The sequence below is a fragment of the Dermacentor variabilis genome, chromosome 1 (genome assembly GCF_050947875.1).
Source record: "Dermacentor variabilis isolate Ectoservices chromosome 1, ASM5094787v1, whole genome shotgun sequence".
NCBI classification, from domain to species: domain Eukaryota; kingdom Metazoa; phylum Arthropoda; class Arachnida; order Ixodida; family Ixodidae; genus Dermacentor; species Dermacentor variabilis.
In genome coordinates this window covers 153,117,839-153,137,363 of record NC_134568.1, presented here as the reverse complement: position 1 = coordinate 153,137,363, position 19,525 = coordinate 153,117,839, and the positions used below count along the sequence as shown (strand labels likewise).

The 19,525-nt window shown below is 43.8% G+C and overlaps 1 protein-coding gene across 4 annotated transcripts in view; it reads left to right on the top strand.

The window, feature by feature from the left end:
- Dlg5 (MAGUK family member discs large 5) overlaps positions 1–18,781 on the top strand; it is a 170,935-nt gene extending 152,154 nt beyond the window's left edge. For all 4 annotated transcript variants that reach the window (XM_075697693.1, XM_075697685.1, XM_075697701.1 and 1 more), the window contains 2 exons: positions 16,889–16,998; positions 17,930–18,781. In XM_075697693.1, the coding sequence (XP_075553808.1) occupies positions 16,889–16,998; positions 17,930–18,033 (214 nt within the window). In that variant the 3' untranslated portion in view covers positions 18,034–18,781. The remainder of the gene's footprint in view (positions 1–16,888; positions 16,999–17,929) is intronic.
- The last annotated feature ends 744 nt before the right edge of the window (positions 18,782–19,525 follow it).

The following is a 19,525-nucleotide window of genomic DNA, read 5'->3' as shown; positions in this document are numbered from 1 at the left end:
CCATGGCAATGAACTTAGGAGGGCATTAGGGTGGTGAGTGGGCAAAGCTGTATTGAAGTAACAGTATTGCTGTTTTCACCATAAAAAGTGTTTTTACAGCATCCTTTGCATTTGGCGGCACTTCTGAAGCTAGTACTGACTTGTCTGTGTTGCTGCGGGTGAGGTAGTACTTGTGGAACTGTCAGGTATACTAAAAGAAAAATTGGTAGCAATAAAGTGTGTCTTGAGAGAGACATGTTAAAGAAATTTAAAGTTGTAATGTAGTAGCAAAGGGGGAGCTAAGGTTGTTGGTGGATGTTCATATTGAACGAACAGCATCTTGCAAATTATTGCAAAAAAGGTATGGTGTGCATATTAGTCATTTTTGCTCCCAAATTACTTGGTGGTGTTCACCCTGCCGTGAAGAAGTGTCCTTCTAGTTCAGATTGCACTCAGTGTTCCAGAAGGTAGCCAGCTTTTATGCTTTATGCAAAACAGGTTCAGGATTTATTTGGACATAACAAATGTCCAGGAGCTCCAAGGCCAAAGACAGTCCAAAATGCTTGACAGGGTTCTGGGCCCCTGTGATGCACTGAGCATGGTGCAACACAAGGAAGAACAGTTTACATAATCTAAAGACAAGAAAGGGTATTAATTACAATATTTAACAGCATGAGACTGGTTAAAACAACAATAAATACAATTGTCCCACAAAGCAGTATTCCCAAAAAGGAAAAAAAAATATTTACGTGAAGGCTTATATACATGCTAATAAGCATCATTTGAAAATATTCTTAAAATTTGCATTTAATTTTGCATCTACTGATAAGTTAGGTTGTATGTGTTTACAGGCTTCTGTTGTCTTGTGGGTCTGTGAATGCAGGCCAAATTGGTCATTGTGTAAGTATGCCGCTAAAAGAGTGCAACTTCTTTTAGTGCTTCGAAATGTCCACACTTACCTGCACATTGCAGAGGCTGTGGGTGCCTCACATTAACAAAGGAAACTATAATTTTATTTAATCATGTAGACTGCAACATGCTTGAGATAACATAAACTTTGCATAATCAAAGGGGAAAAAACAAATGTGCAAGGAAGCAGTCAGTTGCTCTTGGCAAGAAAGAATTGCAGTTTCTGCTTGAGCATCTTTCCTCCATTTCCCTCTTCCAATGTTTGTTAGATTTTTTTTTTTTTGGGTTCTACGTGTTGTTTTTCTGCTGCTGTGTGACAAAGTTCTAGTTCCTTTTCAATGTATACAGATACTTTGCAGCACATGTACTGCTTTTTATCTTTAAAATTTTGTTCTTTATAATATTTTCGCCAGTAAACTTGTAGTTGTGAGTCATTGCTCAGTTATGTCCATTACTTAGTCTTACTATGATTTTGCACTATTTATCCAATATAGTTGTAGGTGCTTTGGGGCCCTATACCAAAAGTATAAAATTAGTGCTAACTATGGTACCTAAGAATGTTTGCTGCAATTCTACCTGCGTTATGCACTTTATGCCATGATGATGATGATGATGAAAAACTTTATTTATCCCTCTTTAAAGGGAAGGGGGCAATGGAATAGAGGGTGGGAGGAGGAACTACTTGAAGTAGGCCTCCTTTATCTTCTCAGCCCACTCCAGGATGGCCTCCTGAAGATCGAGCCTGGAGCTGCGCAAGGCAGCCTCCCACTGCTCCTCACTAGATATTAATTGCTTGAGGAAAGGGGGAAGGGGCTGCTTAGGGCACCCCCACATGATGTGGTTTAAGTCTGCTCTGGGAGAGATACAGAATTTACAAGAGGGAGAAAGGTAAATGGCGGGATGAATGCAGTGGAGGAGGTAAGGGGACGGAAAGGTGCGAGTCTGCAGCTGTCGCCACAGAACTTCACACCTACGCGGGGATTTGCCCATGAGTGGCGGAAAGGTTAAGCGGTCTAATCGGTAGGTTGTGCAGATGTCGTGGTAAGTAATAAGTCGATCCCGCGCTGTAAACGGCGCCTCCTCCATGGCGAGGTCCGACACATCTTTATGCCATGACTTCTTTGGTGGTCAGGATGTGTAATATGCATGGCGTGCTGCGGCAAATACTGCATTTACAGTTAAGCCTCAGTATAATGAAGTCAGTAAAATGACATTTTGCTTCATTGAATATTGTTACGCGAAGGACGAGTCAGTAAGACGAGCAACTATTTACAGGTTATATCTACAACAGTGGTTCCAGCGCTGACCGGTTAGATTCACAGTGCGAGCCCAGTTCGTTCTTCCTCCTCTTTTCTCGAGTGATGGCGCCCACACGCCTCATTCAAACAATCATATACCACACGCGTGTAGCATAATCCGCCATCAGCAGAAGCGACGTCCCGGAGCATCTAAAAGTCATCACTGGGAGGGTGATACTGCTTCAGTTGTGTAACGTGCACGATATCACTGGACTGGGAAGCAGATGGGGCGTCAGGGACGATCTCGTAGGTGACGGGAGTCACGGCACGAAGCACTCGATATGGGCCTGTGCAACGAGACAGCAGTTTTTCTGACAGGCCGACCTGATGTGACGGAGACCATAGAAGCACCAAAGAACCAGACAGGAAGTGCACATCTCAGTGTCGCCGGTCGTACAAACACCTTTGACTCTCTCTGGATTTCAGAAGGCTGTCGCAGGCAATTTCCCTTGCATGGGCACAACGGGCGATGGCGTCAAGTGCATATTCACTGGTCGGTGCCGCGTGAACAGGGAGGGTTGTGTCAAGGGGAAGTGCTGGTTCTCGGCCGAACAGAAGGAAAAATGGGGAATAACGGCTGTGTCATGGCGCGAGGAATTATAAGCAAATGTGACAAACGGTAGAGTGAGGTCCCAGTCAGTGTGGTCTGAAGAGACATATTTCGCGAGCATGTCTGTGAGAGTGCAATTGAGACGCTCTGTGAGGCCATTTGTTTGCGGATGGTATGATGTGGATAGCTTGTGCCTCGTGGCACAGGACTGCAAGATGTCCGCGATAACTTTTGATAGGAATGTCCGAACACGGTCTGTGAGAAGTCGCAGAGCTCCATGTAATAAAATCATGTCGCATAGAAGAAAATCGGCGACATTTGTGCGCAGCTTGTAGGATGTGCTCGGGTGATGACGTAGTGCGTGGCGTAATCCGTGGCCAAGTAAGTCCAAACCAACCTGAAAGAATGGTTACGCGGGAATGTCGAGTGGTTGAAGGTACCCAACAGGGAGCGTCTATGGTGTCCTGCGTCACTGGCATTTCTCACACGCAGTTACGTATCTTCAAATGGAGCGAGCAAGCACTGGCCAAAAGTAGCAACGGCGGATCCGGTCGTAGGTATGTGACACACCCAGGTGACCGGCAGTGGGGAGGTCGCGAAGTTCGTGGAGAACAGCCGAGCGAAGGTGTTTAGGGATCACAAAGAGTAATGCAGGGCCATCGGGGTGAACATTGTGGCGGTAGAGTACGCCATCTTGAAGTGTGAATAAGCGAAGGGAACTGTCGGCACGTGACAATTCCAGACAGTCAATGACGAAACCCAAGGACGGGTCACGGTGCTGCTCGTCGGCGACATGGAGCAGTGGAAAAACAGAGAGAACTCAGGCATTGGTGTCAGTATCAGACTTAGAGATCGTGTCTTCGACTGGGTAGCGAGAGGCAATCTGCGTCCTGGTGTTGGCATCCCGACTTGTAAGTCACTGTGTAGGGATATTCTTGTAGTCGTAGGGCCCAACGATCGAGCCGGCCAGTAGGATCCTTGAGCGACGAAAACCAACAGGGCTGTAGGTGCGTATGGGTCAAAGTAGGCCAAGACCAGTGGATTGGCTAGAATCGTGATAAGGTGCGAAAATGTGGCAGCCTGAGGGGAACCCGACGTAAAAGGCACGTCTTTCTTCAGAAGTTCAGTGAGTGGTCGAGCGATTGCTGCGAAATCTTTCACGAACCGTTGGAAATAAGAACAGAGCCCCACAAAACTCTGAACGTCTTTGACGGACTGAGGTACAGGAAAAGCCGTTACTACTTGAACCTTCTCCGGGTCGGGTTGTGTGGACGGTTGGTCGACATGGCCTAGCACTGTAATCTGTCGGCACCCGAAGTGGCACTTCGATTAGTTTAATTGGAGCCCAGCCTTGCGGAAGACATCAAGGATAGCTGCGACATGCTCAAGTTTCGTCTCAAATGTAGGAGAAAACATAAGAATGTCGTCGAGGTAACAAAGGCAAGTTGACCATGTGAAAAGAATCGATCAGCCGTTTGAATGTGGCGGGGGCATTGCATAAACTGAACGGCATAACCTTGAATTGGTAGAGGCCATCTGGAGTGATGAAAGCGATCTTTTCTTGGTTTTGCTCATCGATGGAAATCTGTCAATAACCAGATCGAAGGTCGATGGACGAAAAGCATTTGGCACCGTGAAGACAATCAAGAGCGTCGTCGATTAGTGGTAAAGGGTAAGCGTCCTTTTTTGTAATTCAGTTTAGGTGGCGGTAATCAACGAAGAAACGCCACGTGCCATCTTTCTTTTTGACGAGCACGACCGGCGATGCCCATGGACTCGACGAAGGCTCAACAATGCCTCTGGCGAGCATCTTATTTACTTCCAGCTGAATAACTTGCCGCTCTGTCGTGGACATGTGATACGGTCAACGGTGAATAGGAGCAGCATCACCAGTGTTTATCCGATGCTTAACAAGGGATGTCTGACCAAGTGGTCGATTATCAGTGCCAAATATGTCGTGGTAGGAAAGCAAAAGGCAATACAGGGCGGCTGCTTCATCAGGTGCGAGGGCCGGAGCAACCATGGGACGTAATGGGCCGTCGAGGTTCAAGGCATCCTGCGGGTAATCAGGAGGATCTGGAGACGCGTGAGCTGCAAAAGCAGTGACGGTGGCGTCTGGCACTGACCAGAGCGTGGTCACCCCTATGCCTTCAGGTAACACTTGCTTCGTCAAGCCAAAATTGATATCGGTGAGACACATTCGATTAGCGGCAAGGGTTACGACAGAGTGTGGCACAGAGATATTGCATGCCAGGATGACATCACGAATAGGTGCGACGACAGTTGCCATCAGGCACGGTTGCCGTTGAGACCAATTCGACGAAGGTTAGGGCTTTTGGAGGTAAGCAAACATGCTGTAGTGCAGAGGGTGTTCGGTTGTTCGGGGCAAACATCTAAAAGAAGAGGAAGCTCAAGGCACAGCACACTGGTGGAACAGTCGATGAGGGCAGAATGCGTCGTCAGAAAGTCAAGCTCAAAGATTAGGTCACGAGGGCAATTGATCAGCACGGTGAACAGGACGGGAACTTGGCGGCTAGCAGTTCCTATGGGAGCAGTGCACATACCCCTAATGGAAACAGTGGCGCCATTGGCGACCCGTACGGCTCGAGTGATGGCAGGCGTAAGAACTTTTTTGAGCCGATGACATAGGTTAGCGCTCATTATAGACACTTGGGCTCCAGTATCAATTAATGCCATCAACGGAACACCATCTACGTCTACCTCAATTAGGTTCGTGTTGGTGAGGAGCGTCAACTGAGGATTTGGATAGGACGAACTTGATGCAGCACTACCTCCAAGAGCTGCATGGCCTAGTTTTCCGTCCATCGGTTTGGCGAGGAAAAGCGGTGAGGTTGGGCTGACAGGGAGCGACGGCGTTGAGGCGATGACGATCGCATGGAGGAGCGGCTGTTGGGGGCATGCGAAGTAAGGTACAGCCAGGTGAATAACGGTGAGCTTTGGCGTATGGGTGAGGAGCAGGGAATGAGCTCCAGTACGGCGGCATCCGGGTGGTGCAGCAGTAACGGGATACATGACCAATGCTGTGGCAGCGAAAGCAGATTGGTTTGTCGTCCGGGGTTTGCCATTCAAAGAAATACTGGTCATTACAGGTTGTGGACATGGGAATGGGTGTCGAATCAGGTTGGGAGACAGAGCAGGCGGTAGGGATGCCAAGGTTTGCAATTTTTTGCCGCACAACTTCTTGAATAACGGAAATAGTGGGGGCCTCCTGGTCAAAGGTACCGTCAGGGGGGTGTTGACGAAGGGGGGCCAGACTCGCCGCTTCAATCTCACAGCGAACAATATGGGTGACGTCCTCTTGAAATGGTTGTGTGGCGGTAAGAGCGGAGCAAGAGGACGTGGCAGGGATGTTTGGGAGTCGGGAAAACTGTGGGACGACGTGGCGGCTTTTGGCTACCTCGATGCGGCGGCATTCTTTGACGATGGTGTCAACGGTAGAAACATGGTTATAGACGAGCAAATTGAAGGCGTCGTCCGCGATGCATTTTAGGATATGGCCCACCTTGTCAACCTCAGTCGTGTGCTCGTTGACTTTCCAGTAAAGCGCGAGCACTTCCTGTATGTAGGAGACATACAATTCGGTCGACGACTGGACACGGGTGGCAAGCTCTTTTCGCGCAGCCTGTTGGCGACCTGATGGGTTGCCAAATAGGTCGCGAAGCTGCTCTTTGAAAATGTCCCAGCTGGAGAGCTCGATTTCATGGGTGCAAAACCAGACACGCGGCATCCTGTCCAGATAAAAGATCACATTGGCACATTGGCAAGCATGATGGTAGGGTCCCAGTGGTGGCTTTGGCTAACACGCTCATACATGCTGAGCCAGTCATCGACGTCAACGTCATGTTGGGCGGAGAATGTCCCAGGATCACGGAGACTAGGAAGTGTAACATACGTTGTGGTTGGCGCCGCAGGCGTAGGTGGCGACGAGGTGGTTCCATCGAAAGCCATGGCTGAGAAGACGATGGTGCGGCCGTTTCGGAGCTTTAGGCGAGGACGGGGAACGTTCCACCTCTACCACAATGTTACGCAAAGGACGAGTCAGTAAGACGAGCAACTATTTACAGGTTATATTTGCAACAGCGGTTACAGTGCTGACCGGTTAGATTCACAGCACGAGCCCAGTTCTCAAGTGATGGCGCCCACGCGCCTCGTTCAAACAATCAAATACCACACGCGTGTAGCAATATAGAAATTTCATTATATTGAAATTCAATCTCTTATGCCAATAAGTACAGTTGGCAATTTATTTTTCATACAGAAGGGGCTGCAAAATTTTCTGCATTATCAGGCAATTGAAGAAAGCAAATTTGAATCAGAAAAAATCATTTTGTTGAACTTGAGAGTCGGTGACAAAAGATTAGGTAGTACATGCTGTTTTGACGTCTTCACATCAGCTGTATAAAGTGCAAGCCAGCCACGCTCTTGCGTCCACTTCACCTCTGCGGCTCATAGTGTCGCTCACAGTGTCGCCCGCTACCATAAAAAGTGCCAACAGCCTGGAGCGAATCCTTCATCTTCAACGTGTCTCCGAAACTCGAGATTATACAACCTCCAGCTTTAAACATCATGGGAAGATGGGAAGACAGCACATGATGCCGTGCCATCTCAGTTCGCCCAGTCTTTGCACATGCAGCTACAGTGTACTAGAAGGGGGTAGTGTGTTCGGGCAGTGCCTCCTCTATTTTTTTCAATGCCAGCCAGATGTGGCCGATCCGACCGTTCACCACCCTCTCCTATCGTCCTTTCCTACTCTACCCATCAGCTAGTGTTCGTGCCTGCTTTACGGTCGTGGGGGAGAGTACCATGTGGGTGGCGCCTCATGATGGAAGTCGGAGATGCCACCTGAGAGATGCAGGGACGGAGTGTCTATCGCTTCTCCACCGGAATGACAGCGGCGTGCGCTCAGATGCATGCATGACGCAAGCAGTCGTACCTATTAGTCGTACCATTTGGGTAGCGTCACATTGCGGCAACTCGCTGAACTAAGGCGCACCAACGGCTCCCAATGGGGAGCGAGCGATTGCACTGACATTGTCAAAATAAAGAAGGCAATGGTTCAGGAGTGGCACGTGCCATGCATTGGCGGGAGGCGGCAAGCGTAGAAAGGTTAGGCACTTGGACGCCAGCCTAACGACAGCAACACCACTGCCAACATCCGTCACTCATTCCTACTGTTGTAGTTGTGCTGGTTCTGTGTGGCTCGGGTGTGCGTTGAAGTTTGTGTTGTTTATGGTGTTTTTTTACAATTTACATAGTTTCAGTAAGGCATACAGTTAAAATAAAGGCTTGCCTTACTCTGAGTTAGGGTACCACAGTTTGAAATATACACAGCGGTTGTCACCGCAATATTATCAGCTCTGTTTAATTAATTATTTAATTATTAATTAAATGCTAATTACAAAACACTTAAAATAATTACTAAATAAGGCTATGATCATTGGAACCACTAATCATGTAATTAACTAATTAATAATTTAATCATTCATCTATTCGACCACCTAATAGAGTAATTAGTCAATTCACAATTTTTTATTTAACTGCTTTTGCTATATTCAATACATTGTTGATAACCTGCAACATTTAGAAATGAAGCTAATACTCGTATTATTTTAGTTGTATCTGCATGGGAAGGAGTCGATTTTTCTTGATACAATTTTTTCCTGTGTGACACGTAATTGTAAGAATTGCATTTCCGCAGTTCTTAAATATCTGCAGCCTAATGAAGTATGAGCAACAATTGTGCTTTCTACCGCTAACTATTGTACAACATTTGGTTTTATACATGGGGGGTGAGACTCCTGCACCAACTGCGTCATTTTAATATAAGCGCCAATTCCAGCGCCAAACTGCGCCAAACAGAAAAATTGGCCGAAATTGCGCCACGCTGCACCAGAACAGCTTCGGCATCTGTTCTCCAGCAGAGGCCGCGAACGAGTGGATTCATTCTCCAAAAAAAAAGAGAGTGCAGCCATTCACATTTCGCACACCGCTCGACGGCATCTCCCACACAGTTTCTCGTAATTTTTCTCTCTTATAACACTGGACTTGTCAGCGATTCTGGCATGTGGCCGGCGCACGTGCGGCCACTTCCAGCTGTCATCGCTGCTGTCGGAACGGCCAGAGAGGCTGTATTTAGTGGTTTGGCCCTCCCTAGCTGAGGCGCAAAACAATGAAACGTAGACTGAGGGCGCTCTGAGTGAACTAGAACATTTTTCAACTCTTCTTCCCTAACATCCTGTGCTTCATTATCTTGTTACTCCTGTGGCCTCTGGTTTTGCTCTTGTACCATTGGCACGAATAGAAACGCATACTATAACAAACGTCTTTTATGTGTAATTACAGTCAACGACCGATTTTTTGTACATGCCCGATAATTTGAATGCCTTCGCGGAACAACCATGTACCCCATAAAGTCAACGTCTAAGATCGTCTGAAATTTCGGACGCGAAACTTTTCGCCATCTGATCTTCCCGATTTTATTGCCATGAATGCAGGTCTTAAACGGCATTAATCGAAGCCACTGCCATTTGGATTATCTCACAGCCTCGAACCGGCACTCTCGCACGCTGATTCTCTGTCAGCCACCAGTGCAAGAATGCTACAGGCCTAGCTGCTTCAGACATTCGCTGCTAAGCTTCTTGCTGTTCGGTGCCATTATTTTCATTGAAAGAATTTGATGCTGTCAGCAATGGCGCCCACTCCACCTTTGTGATCCTGACCGATGGCTTCGAAGCGCAGAAAGCATGCTACGTTGCATAATGCCGATTTTCGAAAAATCAGCTTCGCTGCAATATAGTAATGTTACGCAGTCAAGCATGCTCTGTGTATTGCGGTGAAGCATACCAAGAGTGTAAAGGGGGCAACTGTCACATGACATATGTGTATTCCTTAATTATACACGCAGGCACCTGCCATGTCCTGTCGAAGGACGAGCTAAGATACGCCTAATAAGTGTACTGGCAGGCCTTCAGAACTATTTTGGGCGTGCCTGTGATGATTTGAGCTTTCGGGGCAGTAAAGTGAATGCATCCATTTTTTCGGGTGCTTTCACGGCCCCTAGAGAGTCCAAAAAAGTTAGATGTTGACTGGTAGCTAGTTTCTAAGCATGGAGTAGTGCCATGCGTACATTTACAGTCTTAATTAAGCCACTGTTACAAATGTCCTCAGTTTCACCCAAACTAGAAACAAAACAATGCATTGGAATAGTCTCGAAATGGTTTTCGTTTAATTTATGCTGTAGTGCATTCATGTGATTATTTCCTGCGTATATTGAAACCACCTCACAAACCCATACCTAGAAAGAGAATGATAAAGTATGTGGCTATATGAGTATGGTAGTTAAACAAGTCGGGGCTAACTAGAACGCATCCTTTTCTATCTGTTTTCGCCAATATGCAATGTTGGCATAATTTTGGCTTCAAGCTTAGTGTGTGCCCTATGCCACCTTTGTCAACCGGATAAATAGCGGCATGAGATCACACTAACGAGTTTACTTCAGAAAGATGTTCTACATTGAAATTTCTTATTCACATTTCATTTGTTTATGACAGTACATCTGCTTACATACAAAAGTGTAGCAGTAATTATATTATGGAAATGAAGTGCCGGCCGAAGCTTAGATTTCGTGGGATGCGGAAGAATTCTGCGTTAAGGAGGCGCACGCTGCGGCAGGTTCAGTGGGCTTACATCTCTGTCCTGAGGCTGGTATAACATAAAACTATTCCAATCTGTTTTAGTGCATATATGGGAGAGGCCTGAGCCATTTTTACCTATCACGAAGGGCTAATGGTGGATTTGAGTAAAAACAGATTGTAATAGTTTTACGTTATACTGGCCCAGGGTCGATTGCGGCTCTCTGGGTCTACGGTGACATATGGTGACCCAGAAATTATATTACTGCAATGACTGAACTGCCTAACTTCAGAACATTTTCCTCTGTCATCATGAGTGTCAGCACGGGAATGTATAGCTCAATCATAGTGCCACCAATGTTTTGGGCTTTACAGGAAAGCATGCGCTGGGTGCTGCTGCTCGACCAACTCTTCCATATTCTAGTACGCTATAGCTACAAAGCGCACTTCTACTGCACCGCATTCTGATTGGCTTGCGGCAAGGCAGAACTATTTATATTATGTAGAAATGGTTTTCAGCAAACCACAGTAGTACATAACTCTGGATTCTCTGGACAGTCTGCTGGTGAAGCGCATTCCCAGGCACTTCACCAACACTGTCCAGACATTAAAGAAAAATGTATTTATAAAAAAATGTCTTAGGTTACGTCTAGAAATTTTGGACTCGCTATTGCAGAATGCACGATTTTGCGATTGCTACTACTAGGTAATTAAAATCAACAGGTACTATTACCAAAATATGATGCACTAGACAGCTTCAGTATCCTGGTAATCTGCTTCAAAATTTAGCTTAATACGTTGCTTAAGACAGTGGCAGTACAGCGCTCATGTTGGTTTATTGTGTATTCCGTCGTCGTTTCGAAGTGTGCTGTTACATTTTTCCACCAAAATTCAGATTGGCCTGCGCCAAACTGCTTCAAAATGAAATTTTATCTGCTCTAAATTGCTCCAAAATGAAGTTTAGTCTGCTCCAAACTGCTCCAAACTGCAAATTTATTTATTTATTTATTTATTTATTTATTTATTTATTCAAAAGAACTTTACAGGCCCTATGACAGGGCATAAAGTAAGGGGGGCATATTAAACAGTCAAGGTATAAAAAGTACAAATTTCCAACAGGAACAGTGCTATAAAAAGATTACCATGTTACACAATATTGAAGGCACAGGGAATACAAAGCAATATCTGAAGGCACACGAATACTTGTTACTTTTAACAGAGCAAAAGGAATACAGTTTATGAAAAAAAATATACAACATTGCAAAAATGCGCAATCAAATACACTAGATTGGGCACTCGTGAACGGTATTAAATGGGAAAAGCATGAGTAACTGAGAGCGGAACGTGTCGGGATTAGATATGGAGGCTATGTTATCAGGGAGGCCATTCCAGAGACGAATGGCACGAGGTAGTGCAGATGAATTAAATGCATTTGTTTTACCGTATATGCGCATGAAACTGAACTGATTATGTAATCTGCATGAAAAAGAGTGGGGTATTTGCAGTTGTAACCAGGTTCGTTTATTAGTGTAAATATATTTGTGGAATAAGCACAGAAGAGCGATGTTGTGGCGGATATCTAATGGCGGCAACAGGAGGTCTAGTTTAGTTTGTGTAATGCTTGATTTTATAGCGTAGTTACGTGATATGAACCGGGCTGCTCTATTTTTTTTTTCTTTTTTTTTTCATTTTGTACCATTTCCGTCATATTTATAGGTAATTTTGATGAGGGGACCAAATTGAGGAGGTGAATTCTAACTGTGGCAAGATGAATGTTTGAAAAGTGAGTTTTTGAATGTTTGGGAGAGGCTCCAAAATTGCTACAAAAATTGCTCCAAAATTACTTTGGGCAGTCCCCTCCCCTGCATACAGCTAAATTTTATATGAGTTGAATTCTGCTCCTTTTCAATATTGTTAGCCTTTTCTAAACCCCTCACACAATACTCCACCTCAGAGCCTGTGAGGTGTGAGGATCTTGAATCAAACAAATAAATAAATAACCCTACAAACACTCATAAGTGCAACCGGCTCAACGAGCGGTCGTTGCAGGGTGTGTTGAGGGGAAACAAGCAGCTTTCTAACAACCCATGCTGACGTGATGCCATGTGGTGATGTCTGCAAGAGGAGCGTCAGCCGCGGGCTCTGCCTGAACGCACCACCCCTCTTTAGTACACTGTAACACAGCAGATTATCTCTAAAACAAGGCACACTGACTGCATATGCACTAAGCCACACTATCTTTGCACAGTGGCAGGAATGCTTTCGATCACTACTTTGATGTGTTTATTGCTGAGTTACGCAAAAGCTCACAAGTGTTATATTATACTGGAAGTGATCACTTGAGAATATTGCCCCAGAATCAAACTTGCCATTTCTCTTCAAAGTACACCACTGCGGCTGATGACTGTTACGGGACGGGACGTGTTCATCCCCAAAATCTGCTGAACGTTTCTTATTGTGATATGCCTAGTTGTCTTGCCCACTCATCAAAGCTTCACTTACACCAGCTCCTGCAGTCTGTGGGTCTACATGGCTTCTTTTTTTTTTTTTTTTTTTTTTTTTTTTTTTTGAGGGGCAACCGTTTCATGACAGTATTGTCTGTTGCTCACTTTTCTGCCTGTTTTGTGTTTTTCTGTGGGCGATGAGCCATAATTCCAGTTATACAGCCGGTTTTAAGCCAAAGGTAGTGGAGTGTGCTATGGAGTGTGGGAATTGTGCCGCCAGAAGGCATTTTGTGTTGACAAAGTGCCTGCGCTAGTGGCAGAAGCAGCATGACAAGCTGCTCACTACGAATCGGACACATCACACCTGCCAGTTGCCGAAGCCTGGATAGCTGTCACTGTTTGCAAATAGGGGACCTCTATATGAAGGCCTTATACGTATCATCATTCAGTTATCAATGGCTTATATCTCCGTAAAATGTGTGGATGCGAAGGGTACAAATACTGTCATCATCAATGGCTCATACCATAAACACTCGTACCCTGTAAGCAAGCAAGATGAATGATAGAGCAAACTAAGGTGGATGATAAAGCAAATTTAGATGGATGACGAAGTGAATTAAGTGGGTGACTAAGCAAATTAAGAGGAATGACGAAGGGAACTAAGTGGATGACTCAGGTGAGTTAAAGGCAATAGAATGTAGATGGCTAAGCGATGTAAGAGGATGACTAAGCAAATTAAGAGGATGAGTTAGCAAATTAAGAAGATCACTAAGAGAATTAAGAGGGATGACTAAGCAAACTAAGCAAATTAAGGAGGATGACTAAGTGAATTAAGGGGATGAGTAAGCAAATTAATACCTCTGTCACACAAGCACACAACAAACACTTTTACATAAGTGGTCTTTTACCAAGTTGGAGGACATTTTAATGAAGAGGTTTCGTATAGCAGACACACGGCACAGACGATCACATTTTAGTGTTTCCTTCTGGACATGCTACCAAAAGCGTGGCGCTAGCATTCGAAACGTAATCAGCCAAAATAAACGGATGTATCTCAAAATATGAAGTGAAAGTTTATTGTATTACATGGTTTTCATGTAAGTTTAACAACACAAGATTAAGAAATGTTAATATAAATATTCATTGTAGTAATTTAAAGAGCATTCGAACTGCTTACGAGAGTACAAATGGAAATGAGCATTACTGGGTTTACTGTACATTCTGCGAGACATACAATTATTTTTTATCATGAGCCTAGGTGGGGGGGGGGGACAGAAAAATACGCATTTGCTCATTATTCTTTAATATATGATAATTGCTAGTGCCCACTGGTATCGAGGCTACTCCTTTGCAGCCACAAAACGAGATTGATGGACTCGACTTCCAGAAACGACCGCTTCTGAAAAAGAAATCGCTCCCTGTCGTGTGTCTGCTAGCGAAACTCTCTTTCAGGAGAAGTATTTTTGCTCAAAAGACTTTCGAGTGTCCGTGTGACAGGAGTATAAGATGATGATTTAGTGAATTAAGAGGGATGACTAAGCGAAGTAGACTAAGAGCATTATGGGGATGAGTACTAAGGAGGATGTGTGGGTCATGTGTCTGTCTTTAATGCATCGTCACTTGGACTTTCGCCTTCAAGTTCTCTGAATTTTTACTTCAATGCTGAGTTATCTGACACATTTTCTTTCTTCATTACTGTCTTGCTTTTTAATTTTTGCTCTTTCAGAAATGTTCCCATAATATTTATCCTGCATAATAAACACACACACCCCCAACTTTGCTTCGGTTTCTCCGGAAAAAAAGAAGTTTGTTCTTTATGCGAGTAAATACGGTACTACACATTGTGAGCCACAAGCGTCAAGTGCAGCCTGTAAATTGAAAGCACTAAGCCCACCCTGCTGCTTGTAAACAGCATAGCATGGACGTCTGTGGCTCAATAAGGCAGCCATACATGTATCTTCTTGGCTCTTCTTACCAACAGATCTTGAGCACAGTAGCCACTGTTACGTGCATAGCATATTTCAAAGCTGGCTGCTTGTCCACTCCAGGCAAGAGTGGTCATATTTCTACAGTAGAACCTTGCCAGTGCATCCCTAGATAACACAGCCTCCCAGTTATAACTTTGCTGAAGCACAGTTTTCATTATGCTGATAGCATGCTCAGTATACTTACATAAATAGATTTTTCTGTTATTACATTATATTCTAGCACTCCATCATATGAGAAGGTTTCTGCTGTATTTATAAAAAATTGCTTGCTCATTAACCCTGTACAGATACTTCCGTTTCTGAAAACTCATGTCACAGCAAATTCCAAGCTGCAATATTGAAACTGCAAATGTTCATGTGAAAACGTGCTTCTACGCCATTTATTTGCATGACATCGCTAGCTTGGTGATTTGGGTTAAAAAAAAGAAGAGCAACTCAAATAACGTAGATGACAACCTACAAAGAAAGTTTTAACACGTCATTTGTGTGTGTCACCAGCCTCATAAAACTTTTATACCAGCTTACTCATTTTCACATCTCGGATTTCTGCTTTGGCACAGAAAAGCTAAATAATAACTTTATGTCTGCAAAATTAAGATCAGCAGGTTGATAAGCATATTGTTTTTATGTGCTTGCTTGCAGCTTTTAAAATTGCACAAGGTGCTATATGCCCAAGGTACCTTTACATCTTGGTCTAATGTTTCTGTGAGACATTGAAACCACTTTGCCGTATATAGTGGTGAAATATCCGCAGGTTTTTTTTTCTGAGATTTGGGTGAAAATCAGGGGTGCGGCCATTGCACAGAGAAGACAACCTTTTTAAAATATTTTTGGTAGTACTTGCCTTTATTAAACTACAGTACTCACTTGTACTGGCTCTGGCTATTCTTTGTTATCCCTGTAATGCATCATCTACCGGCTGGAATAAATGGTGATCTCCTGCAGACCAGCGACCGCAGCATCTCAGAAGCAGCTGCCAAATCTTAGAGGCTGTACTTTTGCTACTTGGAGGTGCCAAAAACTCTGCATGGCTGCCTTGTTTTGCCACCGATTAAAAAAAAATGCTTTGGAATTCTCGCACCACAAAACAGATGAACACAGCCAACCTTCTCAAGAATCAAGTGTGCGGCTTATACACGGGTCATTTTTAAGTTTATTTTCCGGGGCAGATTTTTTACAAGGTTCGTGGTGTGGCTTTTACATGGATGTGGCCATTACATGAGTATATATGGTAATTTCAAGGCCTGCATTACAGTTTGTGCAACACTGCTGTGCAAATAAAATGTTACTGTCACACACACAGCACCTTGATTTCATTGGGACACTTTTTCAGCTGAACAGTCAATAGTGGCACTTTACACATTGCATTCTGTTTAATAGGGTGTATCTTTGGGTGAGTTGGTATCTTTGGGCTAGTTGACAGTTAGTGCCCATGTTGTCTTCTTGAACTTGTGTTTTTTCCCCATTTCTACGCTAGAAATCTTTTTCTATTCTTGCATTCTACATTTTTATACCATATGCAGTACTGTTGTGCTACCATGGGCTCTTCAGACACTAAGTGCATTGTGCCCTGAAAAAATTTTTTGCACTACAGGAAGACAAACTGTATCATCTGATTATTGTAAATGTTAGTGGGTTTTGAAGTTTGTGACAAAGCCGTATATAGACTTTGGGAGGCTGTGCTGATGTGCTTAACTATTTGACACTAGCGTCTTGTGGCTTTCCATTTACCGATTGGTAGGCAGTACACACCTCGTATAATAGGTACCTTTTTTTTTTTGTTCTTTTGTGGCATTCAAGCTTTAGCTGCATTTACCTATAATGAAACAGGCTTCTTCCTAAAAGAATGTGTGTCATGGTGTTTTAATTTATACTTAAAGGTTTGTCTGAATGATATGTTTGTTGGTGTGCTAAATTTCAGGAATCCTGAGAGTGTAAACTGCTGCAACCCTGCGACTATCTTGTGCTATTCAGACATGTTTGTCTTATGGCTTTTTTCAGTTTTCTAAATATATAATGAGCATCATTGAACTTGCTTAAATTTTCATTCTTTGTTTGTTGCGTTTAGGGAAGTGAAGGACTCTACTTACTTGACGGAGAAGGTGACCACCAAGGCTGCTAAGGAAATGTATGAGCATGCCCTCAAGATTGAAAGTGAATACAAGCACCTTATCAATGGTGAGCATGTTTCTTTCATTTGTTCCAGCTACAGCAAATTAACTTGTTCCTCATCTGTACTTAAGCTCTGAAGCATTCAATGTAACTTATAAATAAAAATTTGGAGGATGCTTAAGCTTTGCCTTTAAGAGTGGAACGCAATAGAATTCAGTGATCCCCCGAGTGCTTCTCACGCTTCCCTGCAACTGCAGCTTATGTAACCGTAATTTACCGGGAAATGCTGGCAGGGAATGCTATGCACGAAGGCGATCTTTGTGGTACTTCTTTTTATGGTGTGCAAGGAACCGAGAGGGCCATGCCACTCCTACTAAGACGGAACTCAAGCGGCAACTGGAAAACTCCATCGTGTCAAGAGGGGTTTCCGTGTAACAGAATTGTTTTCTCATATACTCAAATTACAATCCGACGCTACCATTTCTGTAGGTTGTGTGTAAGTCGTACTTTACGATTTTTCTACGTATTTTACCTTGATAAATTCAATTAGTTCAGTAACTTCCTTGTGCCACATGGAGGGCCTACGTGGTTGGGTATGTGTGGTTCGAAATACTTTTTGCCGAAGCAACGTCCGATGGTGGACACCGGGTGCGGGGCGCCGGATGCCAACGCCAGGTTTTCTGTGACATGGGGCCCTGATGACTACTCTGAACATTCCTGTACACTTTCAAATATCATATTTACCTGATTCTAATGCACACAAAAAATAACTGAAATTGCCATGCCATTAATATTAGGTATGAAAATGCAGCTTTACTAGCCATATTATTGTGTTTCGAATTGAGTCTGCTCTATATAAAGCATCTCCTGCACTCCATAGGGGAATATGTTTGGTACCTCAGAACAGTCTAGTGATTGATATGAATGGACAAAGGACGTAGAACTTAGTGCTTCTCAGGCAGACTGGTGACTAAGAAATTGCCATATGCATTTGCAGCTGTTATTCCAGGGAGCAACTTGGCCTACATGTGCACCCAAGTCAAGATGTGTGTAGACGATGAGCAGAATAAGGCCCTCTGGGTTCCCTCTGGATCAATCTGACATTGGTTGGTGGCAGCTGTGGAGGCCACCCAAGCTGTGTTTACCCTCCTCCTCTTCTCGGCATCTCTGTGTTGGCAGCTCACCTGCCCCATGAACAAACTTGAAGATGCAGCAACTCTTACTTAATTTCACCTGCCCTTTCCTACTCATGTACAGGGCACGTGTGTTCCTTGGGACGCCACCAACATTGCAGTTAGCCCTTGGCTCATCTTGTTAGACCGGTTGTGAAACACTGTACACTTGTTTATGTTTGCAGAGGCAGCCACTTGTGTTGTGGTCGTTGTAGAGAGTGTTCATAGGCTAATATATGCATAAATAGTATATATATATATATGTATATATATATATATGTATATGCACATACAATATATATATATATATATATATGTATATAAATAGATATATTAAGGATGTACCTGTACAGGCATACACACTGGCATGCACCAGACAATTGCCATTTTCTCTCTATGTACTACATGCAGACGCACATACAAATACATGAAAACATAAAGACACACATATACTGCAATTATTGCATTAACCTGTTTCGCTCAGAAATGTCTTCTCAAGGGAGAAAATTTTGGATGCACTCTTACCTGTCTGGAAATGACCCAGGAAACTTCCCTATGGCTCAAACAATTTTGATTTCTCATAACAAACAAGAAAGATACACTGACTGAGGTTGCATTTCTTTCTGGATCCTCTTTGTACAAACTGGTCTCTTTGGAAATAAAAGATAGTTTTACGACTTCCTTGGAAACTGTAACATTGTGAAGTACTGTGTGTATTATGTTTTCTTTGAGCTTTCCATTCTCAGTCTTATGAAGGCTGTGACTCTATTGAATGGGACGATCTAGAAATTGAATCCTAAAAATTTCTTGCTAAACAGAAAACATTGTGCCTCATTGCATTTAAAATATTTACAAAAGCTCTTTGAAATCCATTGATACATGGATCTAGAATTATATGTGAGTAGTATTCACTATGTAGAGTCAAAGGTAAACATTTGGCAGATATCTGTCTAGTTAGGAACTGAATTAAAAAGCAAACTCCAACCAACCAAAATTTATTAAGGCGAAAGCCTTAGGCGGCTCGTGGGATGAAAAATCCGATGCCCAGCGTTACACCGTCTGGCGTTATTGCACTAAAACTTATGGCACCAAAATTCATAGGAAGTCGAACCAACAACCTTTGGTGGGAGTCGAACTCACTTGGAGATATGGTCGAATCAGCCTCTCCAAGTTGGATTCTACTTGACATCATGAAGGTCAGGAGTTAAACCCACTACCCTAGGTGTTAATTTAGGCAACGTGAATTAATGCACAGGTAATTGAGATAAAGTTGAGACACTCGAACCCACAACCTTTGGTGGGAGTCAAACCCACTTGGAGATATGGGCAAACCGAGTTGGATTCCAATTGACATCGTGAAGGTCAAGAGTTGGACCCACTACCCTTGGTGTTAATTTAGGCAACATGAATTAATGCACAGG